Consider the following 14052-nt stretch of genomic DNA (forward strand, 5'->3'; position numbering starts at 1 on the left):
GAAAAGTGAAAATAATATTAGTATCAGCAAAATTCCTCTTACTTGTTGTCGAGATTTCTAGAGTTTAGTCTAATTCACAGTTAATTTTAAATTATCTAAAGAGGTCATGATGTAATTTGCAACACAGAAGTAAGTGTGGGTATGCTGAGTTTGCAGACCTTTTTGGGAAATCCTGAAGAGTATTTAGGTGTTTTATTTTGTGTGAGGTTTTCTCATTACAAAACTAATTCATGAGCCTGTTGGGAAGGAAGAAGGCAAACTTGCATCTGCTTTGTGTAAAAAATAATTATTTGCTATACATTTTAAGTGAGATGAGCTGAATCAGTTTTTGCTTCTCTTCTGAAATCCTCCAGGTGGCAATCTTGCACCAGGGTTAAGTGTATAGTGTTTTTTCTGGCGTTAAGTCTTTTATATGCTGTCCTTGTGATGGCAACAAACACTTGTTTGAAGCGCTGCGGCATCGGTTGTGAAAATGCTGAATCTTGCACGTAACTTGGACACAGGCTGGTTTCATGGACTTGTGCAGCCCTAAACTCGGGTGTGGTGGATGCAACGGTATATTTATCTCTTTGCTTGGTAATTATGAAAATAAGCCCATAGATAGCTGGTTATGATGGACTAGATTAAAAGCTTTTCTATGTAGCTTTATTCAGCAGTAGCATTTTGTCAGGCTATGGTGTGCACAGATCTGTTAACTTGCCTGTAAAAGTGAGAAAATAGTTGTTTTGGCAACAGACTTTAGTAGTTTTTTTGTGTGTTCAGAAAACGTTAAACTCATAATTTTGCTATTGTAGGCATGGATTGTAATGGGACACTGACTCTCCTTTTGACTTTTACGGTCTAACTTAAGTAGGAAGCTCATTGATTTTTATTAAATTATCGAGTCTACCCTGATTATGAAACTGTTGGTGTGATGCCATCTGTACTCTTTGCCAGACCCAGATTTTATGCTGGGTCTGTAAATACGTGGGTTGTAAACGGAAAGTTTTTCTCCAACCTTGTACTGCAGAAAGGGCTGGTGTTTTTTCAGTTTAAGTTTCACAGGGAAGGATTTTGGTAGGACTGCTCCTATCAAATGTCAGATACACTTCAGTTCAAGTTGCAGGCAGCTTCATTCCCTGTCTTCACATGCTCATTTATGCAGAGGAAACACAATCTATAACACTGAGGCTGAAGCTGTTTCTTCTCTGGGTGTTAAATCTGAAACTCAGGATGTCGCAAGCTCTGAAAAATGCCCTTTAAGCTGCAAATGCTCGAGTGGCTGCTCTTGGCCTCCTCCATACAGAGGGATGTGATAAGTGCTGTTCCTGCTCTCTGTCGTCTTTCTGTTACTGTTACCACAGGTTCCAACCTTTGCTTGCTCCTTTTACTGCTTGGGGAACATCTTTGTAGAGAAGCTGAGTGATGTGCCTTAATTTGAGAGTTGGTGGAGCAAAACCAGACATGGCCGGAGTGCCGGGGTCTGACCGTGCACACAGCAGCTGTGCTGCCAGCAGCAGATGTGGGGACCGCTGCTCTTGGCTGCTTGAGGGACAGTCACTGTGGTCCAGCGCTTGAGTGACGCGGGGACAAGGGTTGAGTTTGGACCTGTGTAAGCTTTGGCTGAGTATCATCAAGTTTCCAGGTAGATCTTCTCCTGCATCTTCAGTTCTCTTCTTTTGGTGTCTTGGTGCACTGTAGTCCACTGAGAGGACCACAAAAAAATTGAGTAGTTGTACTTTTGAGCTGTCTAACATATCTCTCTGCACCTTGTTGTCCAAAATTTCATTTAAGTGTCCAAAGCTAACTTGAAGAGGAGAGGAGGCTTCAGTTGAGCAAAGGTGAGAGTCTGAGTTAGTTTCTAAAAATGATCAGTAGATGACAAGGTACCTTGGGAGGTGCTGCCTCACGAAGGAGGGTATTTGAGTTGGCTTGGGGAAACGTTAGTGTTAATGTTGAAGATTTGGCAGGCAGTACTTGCAGACACCAAATACTTCTCAGATATATTTTTGTACATCTTGAAAGCTGCATGTGAAAAGCCAAAAGCCTGTTTAATGCACTTTTGAAGTTGTAAAGGGAAAATGGAAAAGGTCAAGAAATGTAAAAGTTTCAGCTAAGCTGGGATGTTAATTTGGTTGTGCCTAGCAATTGCTGTTCCTTTTCTTTGTACTTTTTAAATTGCTAGCTTTGTAGGGATTTTTGTCTTTAAAAGAATTTGATGATTTCACAGTTCTCTTTTTTAAGAGTTTATCATTTTATTACCCAGCCGAACAGTTGCGGTAATGAGTTTGGTTTGCGTTCTGCTTGTAAAGATTAAAGCTGATGGTGAGGCTTCATAGTCAATGACAATATTAGTTTGCAGTTCTGAGAGTCTAAGTGCTCAGCGGACTAGTTTTCTGTTAGTTTTCAAAGCCAAATGCTAATTAGAGCTTTACAGTGTTTCCAGTTAACTCACTGAGAAATGGGCACATAAATTCTGATAGCAGAATTTGTCTTTCAGATAGCTCTGCTAGTGTTTGCCACAGACTCTATAGCTTGGAAGGAAATGACTTTTATGTACAATGTTATATCTTGATGTCTGATGGAAAAGAATCTTAAAGAACAAAACCGCTGAAATTTCAGCTTAATCTTATTTTGTTTGTATTCTTTCTGGAATTTAGTTTCTGGGCAAGCTAATTTATTTTGTTAATAGCATTGTTTATCACCTCTCTAAGATTGTTTTTGCGTAAGCTTTTTGGTGGCAACAGGGAAACCTGTGAAAGAGCAATGAAGCTGTTTTGACAGTGACAGCCCAATAGAGTTCAGTGTTTTCGTGTGTTCAGAGATAGAGGGGACTGAAAAGTGGAGCCTTTGTGCACAGGAGTGGGCAATAGTGCCTTTGCTGGAACCTGTCCCCATTTGCTCCTGCTCTTGCCCTGCAGTTTGTTGTCCCCTCCACTCCACTGACGCAGAGGCAGAATTCCTCAAATTAGATTTGCTACTGAAGAAAAAGAACGCAGACATATTGCCACTATTGATGTATTTTTTTGCCAGGTAAACCAGACTTATTAAATGTACATCAAAAATGTGATGTGTGCTAGGGTAGTTTGGGAAGCTCTCTATTTTGCCTCATTGGTTTGTTTTGGAGCACTTGTGGCAGTATGAGACTGTATCCGTAAGAATTGCAAACACACTGCTTTCTGCAATAGTCTGGAGCAAATACAGAGTTGGGAGAGTTACCTCTATATCCAGTGAAGAGGTCACTATTGAATATTTTTCATTTCTAATGAGGATGTTGAACTGAAGTACTTAAGCTGTGGGGCGTTCACGCGAGAGCTTCTGATTGTTGTTTGTTGAAAGGATCTGTTAATGAAGTGAAAGTGAAGTTGGTTTCTGTTGTGGATAGCACTGGAAACCTAATTTAAAGGTTGTATGGAAAATTAATCTTTGAAGGCTTATAGACAATAATTCTGCAGGAATATTAGCTTTTCTATGTGTGTGGTTGTTTTCCCTCCCCCCAACATAGATGTATATTAAATACAGCTGGACTAGCTAAGAAGGTCTAGTAAGACTGAACAATTTAGGTCACAGTTTCTTGAATCACTTTACCTGCTACAGAAGGAGCTTATTCAAGTGCGTAAGAGAAATGTCCTGAACTGCTTTCAAGTGACACTTCACTCCTGTGTGTGCTTCTATGCCAAAGCCATTCTAGTTTGTTCTAGAGAACTGGTGCAAGATGAGAAAACATAGCTACAATAACTTGAGGAAATACTGTAGGCAACGTAGAGAACAAGGTGACTTTTTTCCCTATTCTAAAGAGCGGACTACTGGAATTAAGTTGAAGTCCAATTACTAACAAATTACTCATTTTCAATCCTGTGCAATTTAGCTTTTTGGTCTCACTTGCTGTTAAGCTGATAGACTCAAATATCCTGCTTGAAGTAGCCTGATTGTTTTTTTTTTAAAAATCCTGCTTTAGTGGGAGACTATTTCTGTCCTTGGTAGTTTAATTCCCTGTTCTGCAAGATTGGTTTGTGTGAGTAGTTCCACTGACTCCCAGAGGACTCTGCGTTCAAGCTCCTCAGCATTGGCACAGATGCATAAACCAGCCTCTAGTTTATGCTAATTTACAGCTCTGGCTTATTTTTGTCTCCAGCCTTTCAGGGTGTAAATGTAGCAGTTCCAGACTTGCAGTTTTTGTAGCCCAAGCGTCACTGTGTGTGCCTAATGTTAAACTGAAGTTATTTTAAAGTAAGTGTTATGTCTGTAGTAGCCAACACAGTCATTACTGAATGCTAAAAGCGTTTTATAATCTGCAGTGCTGGTAATTACCTATTAAAATTCTGTATTGAATATTCTTTAGACAAAAAAATTAACTGAGCAATTGTTTAGTCATTTACTTTGAGAAATATTTTACAATATTGATTTTCATGTTCTGCCTAAAATAGGGGTTGCAACATTTTTATACTTTCTTTGGAGCTGAGACCGGAGGGACTTTTGGAGCCATGTATTCCTTATGATATCCCAAGGAAGAAATAAATTGCACTGGGTTTTTACTTGATGTCTTAAGCCCTTCAAGCACTTCTGTTGGCCTTCTTGATGTAATTTGGCGTATCGTAAATTATACAGTCACTGGATATAATGGCAGAATAAGTTTTAAAACGTTTTAATCCAGTTATTGCATTTGACATGTCTGTTTGTTTTTCCTAATAGGTGCAGGCAAAACACCGACTTTAGGAGGAGGATTCCACGCCAATTTGGGAAAGGAGTCACGAGCACAGACTCTACAGAATGGTACTTGCAAGCTGTGATCTTGTTGATATGACCTTTTTTTTAATTAATGTGGTTGATTACAATTAATTTTGAGTTTTGAATGTGACCTCAAAACCTTGGCAGGCCACTCATTAGTCAGTAGATAAGCGTACCTAGTGCTGATTTTACATTGTGCTCTCATTTGGTCGTTACACCTGATTTATGAGGTTGGGTAGCTGACCGAACAAAGGGTAATGGCACCTGACAATACTATCGTAGTTTAAAAGGGCTTTTTCAAGGTTGAAATGCCCATTGCACCTTTTTATTATCTGTTAACCTGTTGTGGCTTTTTATTTTATAATTTTTCAGGGTTTTTCAAGATGCTCTATGCATGTTGAAATATTAATTGTTCAAATGTTTTTACTTTTATGCATTGTGTAAGATAATGCATATATTTATGCATGCTCCGTAGTAATGATGTGCTTAATATGTGACTGTGAACAGAGAGAGGAAAAATGAAAAAAAAAAAAAAAATGTCCAGAGAATATTTAAATAAATGTTCTCATTACATGCTATACATTTTAATTGATATGTACGTAATCTACGCTCTTAAAAGAGAATGAATAATAACAGTGTTAATTCCAGAAACAGAATGGTCTTCCAGTTTCAATTGCTGTTACTCATATCGATGGACAGGAGTTGTCATTTTTTGGATAATTAATACTCTCGTCTCATGACTCTTGGAGATGACAGCTGATGGACTGTCATATCAAAGACTGAGAAGCTGACATGTAATTAACCAAGGGATGTTGATGGGTTTTGCTGCTTTTGGGGGACGTTTTAAATAAAGATATTTTACTCAATTAAAGTCTTACACTTACGACTCAAGCACAGAAAATCTTGACTGATAATATTTCTTCATGGGTATACAAAGGATAAGATTGATCTGATATTATACCTGCATAGGTATAGAAAGGGTAAGATTGATCTGTTATTGAAATATAGCCAGATTGCTTTACTTGGTATTATTCAGCTGACTTGTATACGGATTGTTTTATATACAGAACGTTTCATTCAGCTGTTTGTACTGAACAGCATCGAGCCCTGCTTGTTTGGCAGAGTAAAGCTTGCACTTCATGTGGGCGAGTTACTATCTTACAAGTTTTTAAATATGCCTATATAAAGTGTAACCTGTATGAGGAGTGGAATAAAACCATTAGAACACCTTTTATAGTTACTGAAGTTTGTCTTTAGATGAAGGCACTTTAATCAGAACTGTAATTTTGCACAGGTATTTTAAAAATAAATTGGCTTGTTGTGCATAAGGTCTGCCTGGTTCCTTGTCTTTTAGTTGTAGAGGAGTGACATGCTGAGGGGACAAAATGTTATTGTCTTGCTTTTTGGAGTGTTTTTATCCTTCAAAAGCCCTTTTGGTTATACTCAACAGTAATCACAATTAAAGACAGTGGAGGCGTTTTTCTGGAGTATAAATATGGTTTCTTTCTTGGATGAGTGTTTCCTGGGGAATATGCCTGAGCATCCTCCTTCCACACAGCTTTTGTGTGTACTGGACTCACGGGACCCCCTGATCATACACAACGGTTCTGACTTTGCTTAAAGTCTATCAGCATCATATAAAATAAATTATAGTTGCTTGAAATGAAATTATCCCCCCAAACAGTTCTGAAACAGGCAAATAATTTGTCTTTGTACCTATACCTGTCTGAGGCTCTTTATGGGTTTTCTTCTCCTTTTTGTGGCTATCCTTTATATGGAAAAGACTGTTTGGTCTTTGATTTCTGTAGCCAACCTGCATTTGTCATGCTGCCAGTCTGTCTCTGGGAAAGTTCTTTTCAAGGAGCTAAGTGATGTTCTTGCTCAGTCCCAGGCATGACAACAGCAGCTGATATTTCAGGTAGAGCAATTGATGTTTGAAAGGCTTTTCTTTCTGCTGCTGTATAATGAACTAGTTGTCTGCTGCATTTAATCATGCTTTCAGCTTCACGTAGTTTTTAATTGCAAATGGAGCTATGGCAGTGAACTTACGAGATCTCGCACTGTGTGCCCATGATCGTGGCGCTTTTTTTTGTGAAACTATGTTAATATCCATTGTGTTTGGACTTGAAAATGTAGAAAAGTAAATGAAATTACTGTATGTATTTTAAAGAAAATTATGTGGTTGTTCATTGAGTGAAACTGAAGGGCACTGCTAGTTGACTGTATGAAAAATGAACAGTTATTCTTGGAGCGCTATGCTGTCTGATCAGAAAAAATCCTGGGCTACTTATTTATTTGCTTGGACTACTCAGTTTCCATTTCTGTAGCTCACGGAGCTGCAGATGATGTGCTGGGATGAGCTCCCTCCAGGATGCTGGTGCAGTGCAGCTCCTGAGGCCTGTGCTGCGCCTCCCCCTCGGCTCTTACGTCAAGGCTTCCCGCAGCCTTCGGCAGCGCCAACACGCGATTTTCTCCCGTGTGATGCTCTGTACAGGCTCTTGCCGAAAGGAACAGCCAGACTGTGGGAAGCGGGGATGCGCGGCGGAGCCCGGATTGCTCTGGAGATGGTCCCCGTGGTGCCGGGGGAGCGGGTGTGTGTGTGGTCTGGGTGCGCTGGCCGCCTTCGCACAGCGCTTGCCAGCAACCTGCTGGCTTGATGTGATGCGGGGAAAAGTCCAGCCACAGAGCAGGGACTTGCTGCTGTTCGAAAAACAACCACGTCCCCCTGCTTTCCCTTCCCTCCCCCTCGTAGTTTGGGCCAAATTCTTCCTCGCTGTAATGTCTGGCTGTTCAGGGAGGTGAGAGGGAGGTGATCTGGTCTCACTGGCTCTGGTTTAATCACTAGCAAAGCAGCCAGGGCTGGCTGAATGTAAGATGCTGCTGCTTTTGGAGGCTTGTAATGAAAGGATGTTTAGAGTTCGATGAAAACCAGTTTTTCATTAGAATACCTAAGATAATACTTTTACAATATTTTTTCCCCCATCCATTCTAAAGTGAAGAAATACAGAAGTAAAATATTCCAGCTGCTCAGCAGTTCTGGACTCTTCTACAAAATCATTATTTTATGCATTGGTGTTTATCTATCTATCTATCTGATCTAAACAAAGCCGTGGGCAAACCTTGAAGGTTTGTGTAAGAATATCTAATACACATAACTACTTTCTGTTATCTCACATGCTTTTGCTGTACGTTTCCTTGCTATTTATAATGGGATGGTGCTTGGCAGACTCTGCCTTTCTTTGCTGAACTTGCTGATGTTTGTGGGTGTTTGTTTGGGAACTGGCTGCTTATAAAACCCAGGATCTTGTTTACACTTCTTAAAATATTTATGCAGGAAAGACCTAATACTGTTGTATTTGTCCATAATCAGTTTGATTTTTGGTGTGCAGCGCTGTGCTAAGTGAGCATGCTAAGCTCCACAAGTTCAGCAGCTCAGGACCACAAAATGCTTTGTCTCTGTTTATATAGAGCTCATATTTGTAGTAAAAACCTGCACATCTGTGAGATGATGTGAAGAGATGGTTCAACTTTGTTTTAAAGGATTTGACAAAATAGCCAAACAGTACTGTTTTGTCAAGAAACAAGAATTATGGATAACCTACTAGTTCAGAGAGGGGACCCTTTGACAAGACTTCTGCTATTGTCTGAGCCTCTTCAGATTGGTACAGTGTTGCCCAGCTTTAATGGTTGCTTGCAGGGCTGAAATGCAGAGTTCTGTGTCTTTAAATCTCATTTTACAGCTCTGTGCTGCATTACACACTCTCTCTAAATAGCTGGTTTATTCTTGTTTCCTTGCAGGCAATCTGCTCTCACTGTATCCGTGTCATAGTTACAAGGGAGTTGTTCTTGACTTGGAGCTCTGATACTTTCAATAGTCTTCAGTGGCCAAAAAGAAAGGGGAGAGGGGAGGGAAGGTCAATGGCATGATTATAAATTTAAAGCTTCAGTTGCAGATATTAAAATGTTGTTTAAACTAAGTTTGAAGATTGCAGCTGCATCTAGCTTAATCCAATTTCTGAACGGTTGTACTGTGTTTTTAATAATTTCTTAAAATGAATGTGTGTTTTTCCCTCCGTCCTTTTAAATACCCAAACATAGCTAACAGTATTTTAATTCTAAAAGGCCTGGCATTTCTGAAGATGTTCTCTAATGCATTTTTGACTGTTTACATTTAAACTATTTGCTTAATTCTCTGACCTTTGTTGTCATTACTAATTTCATAGCTGGTTTATTACAAGGGATTGTGGAGGATTCTACTTCCTGCCAGAATTGTACAGTGTGAATTACACCAGGACAATATATGATACATGTGAACAATCAAAGTATCCAAAGAATAGGAACAGAAAACACACCTTTATTAACAAAACTAAAATGACAAGGGAGGAGAATATAGTAGAATCCTAGAATAACTGAGATTGGAGGGGACCTCCGAAGGTCCACAGTCAAAGTGGTGGCTTTAAATTGCGTTTAAGCTGCTCAGGGCCTAGTGCAGCTGAGCTTTGGGTATCCCTGAGGAAGGATCAGATACAGTCTCTTTGGACAGCCTGTTCTCTAATGCTCGATCAACCTCACTGTGAAGATTTTTTTTCCTTGTATCTAGTCAGAACTTATTTTGAAGAAATGTGACTCTTGCCTCTTGTTTTTATGCTGTATGTCTCTGTCCGTTCTGCCTCCATCTTCTTTATAACCTCCCACTGAGTAGCTGAAGACACCAATGAGACCTCCCCCTCAGCTTCCAGTTCTTAAAACTGAGCAGCCTTATGCCATGTGCTTGCTCCAATATGTCAATGCCTTTTCTTGTGCAGTGGAGTCCTGAACTGGACAAAATACTTTAAATAGAATCTTGCAACTGCTGATCAGAGGATAATAATCACTTCCCTTGACATGCTGGCTGCAGTCTGAATCACGCAGCTCTAGGATGCAGTTAAGCCTTCATCACTGCAGTTAGGTGCTGCTGAGTCATGTTCATCTTTTTGTCCATGAGGAATCTGGATCCTTTTCTGCAAAGCTACTCCCTAGCCAGACAGTCCCCAGCCTGTATTGTACTGCAGATCTTCCGTCCCAGATGCGAGAAAAAAAAAAAAGCATTTATACTAGAATAGAATAAATTCAGTTTTAAGAGACCCTCAGGATCTTAGAGTCCAACTGTAACCTAACCTAACTCTGGCACTAAACCATGTCCCTAAGAACCTCATCTACATGTCTTTTAAACCCCTCCAGGGATGGTGACTCCACCACTTCCCTGGGCAGCCTGTTCCAAAGAAGTGGTGGATTTGCCTTGTTGAACTTCATGAGGTTTCTGTAAGGTCATTTCTACAGCATTGTAAGATTGCTCTGAATAGCAGCTCTGGCTGTCAGTGTATGGACCACTGTGCCAATGTGGTGATGTCTGCAGGTTGGCGAAGGTTCCCTCCTGTCCCATTGTACATGTCAATGAAGGTATTAAACCATATTGACCTCAATATCAATTCCACTCATAACTCTGATGGTTGGAGTGCTGGCCACCTTTGAATCCGGCCCGTTTTTCACAGAGCCTGCAGTGCAGCTGTCTAATATATATCTCCTCAGTTTGGCTGCCAGGGTACTGAGGGAGAATGATGAATTGGGCTGAAGGAAGAGCGGTGGTTACTGTTTACCCTGACTGCAGTGTGGCTTTTACTGCATTCAGGCACCATTTGCCCTCATTAAATGTGTGCTGGCAGTTCCTGGTCACCGTCTTACCTTTTGTGTGTGTGGAAATGATTTCCGGATAGATTTGTTCCATAGCCTTCCAAAGGGCTGAGGGGAGGCTGACTCACCTCTTGTGTCCTACTTCCTCCTCTGGAAGAAAAGTCTGACACTTTCTGACTTCTAATCATGGAGAACGAACCCTGATTCCTACAGCTTTTTAAAGATGGCAAAAATGCCTCTTTTCCCAGTTCCCTTAGCACCCACAGATGCATCCATCCGGTCCAGTTGAATTGTGTATGTAGATTTTGCTAAGTAAGCCCTTGTTTAGTCTTTCTGTGCCACTGGTAATTCTTCATTTCTTCCAAACTCATGTAAAGAGACTTGTGAGACCTGAAAACCGACCTTACCATGGAAGATCAAGGAGGCTCATGAGCTGCCACACACCCCACTTGCTCAATTTACATGCACATCCATATGGAATGTCACTGTGCTTTGGGGAGATTGTACCTGAAGACCGACCAATCCCCCTGGCTCCTTTGCCCTTCATGGAAGTACCTCAAGGGGTCCTGCTTACCACTTCTCTGAACAAACTGACGCCTGCCCTCTGAAATCTGAGGTTGTCACTGTGCTACCCATCTTCCTCACACCCGTCACGATCTTACACTTTATCATTTCAGGGCTGCTGTACTTCACGTTCTCCATGACTGCTTCCTTTCTAGATAATGGTGGGTGTATCACAGTGCTTCTCCTGCTCTGTTCCTGACATGCTCTAGAAGTCCACTTTATTGCTCATGCCTCACCATGGTTCCCTTCCAGCAGATGTTGGAGTGGTTACAGTTCACCATGAGAACCAGGACATCTTCCTGTTGTCTAAAGAAGGCTTCATCTTCAAGATCAAGTGATCTGTAGCAGGTGCTCATGACAGTGTTTCCCTTGGCCTTGCCTCTCATCCAGACCCATTAACTCTTCATTGGCCTGTCACTTGTGTTTCAGCAGACCTTCACACATTCAGGCTGTTTCTTTGTGTAAATTGAGTCCCCTGTCACCTGCCCTGTGTGTCCTGTGGAGCTTGTAACCATCCATCTCATGACTCCAGTCATGTGAGCTGCTTCACCATGGATCTGTCACCCCTGGTGAATTTGTAGTTTTGCAGCTCTGCATAGACTTTGAATTCTTCCAGATTGTTTCCTTTGCTGGATAAAACCTTTTATTTGACTCCTTCCCCTGTATCAACTCCTGTCTCTGTCTTCAATTTCCATAATGAAACTTCTAGTCTAGTCCCTCTGCTATTTTCTTTTCCTTGGTTCTGTTCCTGTTGGAATAGAAGCTAATCCTAATCCTCCCATCTCCACCTTCAGTTAGTACCCCATCATGTTTTCTCTTGTAGTCTTTTAAACTAACCATTGCTTGTAGTTCTCCTTTTCTGGGTTTGTCTTGTATCCTCCTAATTTTTTTTACTCACCAAAGATTTGAAAGACTTTCTCTAACCCCAGACCATTGCTTCAGTTTTACCCTCCTTGATCTGTTTACTGCCTTGTCCTTTGTGAGTCCTTTGTATCATTAACAACTTTGTCTCATTCATTTCCTTCATCTTTGCATTTGAATTGATTTTCACCATCTCTCTTTGAAGGAGGGTAAGGGGCATCTTCCCCTTTTCTTTTGGGATGATCTGATGATCTTACATGTTTTTTGTGAGTGGGTGGTTTGGTGGATGTTTGGGGTTTTTTTGTGTGTGTGTGTAGTTTCTTATTATTTTATTTTTTTGTTGTTGTCTCAAGTGTAGCCTTTTCCTTTGGTAAACTTCTTCATTCTCAACATACCTCTTCCATCTAGTCTCATGTTATGACTTGAGCTAGGGTGGGATGGAGCTGGCAAAGTTTAGATGTCTGTGAGCTCATCCTGAGCTCTTTTCAGGGTCTCAGCATAGAGGCAGACAGATTTAGCGTGTGATTAATTTAATCTGAGAGGAAGTCAAATGACTCATTCTCTTAAGTGTCTGTTTCTCTTCACTCACTGAAAGGAAGTCTAGATTGACTAAACTCAGATGCTCATCTGTGAAGATAAGGTTGATGAATCCTACGAGTTTGTGTCTGCGTTTGTGTGTCTCCTTGTTGACACAGACTTAACATGGCCAAAACTGAACCTACTGAATTGCATCCTACAGCTCTACCCTTTTACATGTTAACAACTTCAAGCTTCCTCCCTTTGAGGCCACTCACAGCTTTGCCTCCCCCTCTCTTGTAGATCCATCCTCTCCAGTGTCTGCTAAAACAGTATCTGCTTGAGTCTCAGTATGTATAAGCTTTCCTGGTCCTCTGCTTTGATGCAGGCTCTGGTGAGTCACAGAAGCACAGGCTGCAGCTCAGATGCTGCAGTCCTTGGTGGCTGACCTTCAGGGCATCTCAATAACTTACACATCTTTCTTGGAAATTCAGTTTTCAGGGTTTGCAGGCAACTTCATTAATCGGCAAAGATGAGACAGAAAAACCACTTAAAGAAAAAGACACAAAAATACCTCAGAGGCAGAAAACCCACTCTTTAGCCAGCGTAAGTTATTCCAGGAATTTGGATAAAAACATCAGACAAAATGTATTTCCCTGCCTGTTTCCTTATTACTCTTGGGGACCCATGGAGTTTGATTCAGAGGTATCTAAGGAAGCCGAAATCCTTCTGGTGCTTTGGTTTCTCCTCCAGCACATGGAGAATCTCTTTTCTCAGATGGCTGATGAGACACTCTGCTTTATGATCTCCAGTCACCTTTGTAAAAAGACCAGTTAAGTTCATCAGCTGATCTGGGACAACCTCTTGATTATGCATTGATTCACTAGTTCCTACTTGAGTTCAGATTGGAAAATTATTGTCTTAAGCCTTGGCCATCCTTGTGTTTTGATAGGGAATGATGAATAAAGGACCTGTCTGAGAGATACTTTTGATGCATTGCTTGTCCTTACAGTGACAGTATCAGGGGAGAAGCTGCTTTGTCTCCTTTAATGAGATCTGGTATGTTTCTAATGAAGAGGGTCTGGGATCCTGTAAGTAAAGAGCAGAGGATCTGCTGGAGGAAATATAACAGTAGGATTTTGCCAGGAGGCTTTTGGACAACTTAAAACTTTGAGCACAGTGTCCCACCTGGTTCAAGTATGTAAGTCAAGCTTTGCTAGTCTGCCGTATTCTGTTCCTGTGTTTTCTTAACCAAAAGAGGGAAAAAACAGAAAAGGGACTTCTGATCACAGTATCACAGTATCACAGTATGTTTGGGATTGGAAGGGACCTCAAAAGATCATCTAGTCCAATCCCCCTGCTGGAGCAGGAACACCTAGGTGAGGTCGCACAGGAACATGTCCAGGCGGGTTTTGAATGTCTCCAGAGAAGGAGACTCCACCACTTCCCTGGGCAGCCTGTTCCAGTGCTCTGTCACCCTCACTGAGAAGAAGTTTCTTCTCAAATTTAAGTGGAACCTCTTGTGTTCCAGCTTGATCCCATTACCCCTTGTCCTATCGTTGTTTGCCACCGAGAAGAGCCTGGCTCCATCCCCATGGCACTCACCCTTTATATATTTATAAACATTAATAAGGTCCCCCCTTAGTCTCCTCTTCTCCAAACTAAAGAGACCCAGCCCCCTCAGCCTTTCTTCATAAGGGAGGTGCTCCACTCCCTTAATCATCTTGGTTGCCC

General features: G+C 41.2%; 1 protein-coding gene across 1 annotated transcript in view; it reads left to right on the forward strand.

The window, feature by feature from the left end:
* Positions 1 to 14052, forward strand: part of BRF1 (BRF1 general transcription factor IIIB subunit) — a 181844-nt gene that overhangs the window by 9196 nt on the left and 158596 nt on the right. Inside the window, exon 2 of the mRNA XM_082058936.1 lies at positions 4672 to 4752. Coding sequence (XP_081915062.1) covers positions 4672 to 4752 — 81 coding nt within the window. The remainder of the gene's footprint in view (positions 1 to 4671; positions 4753 to 14052) is intronic.

This window comes from Streptopelia decaocto (genome assembly GCF_964273445.1).
Source record: "Streptopelia decaocto genome assembly, chromosome: 7".
Lineage (NCBI taxonomy): Eukaryota > Metazoa > Chordata > Aves > Columbiformes > Columbidae > Streptopelia > Streptopelia decaocto.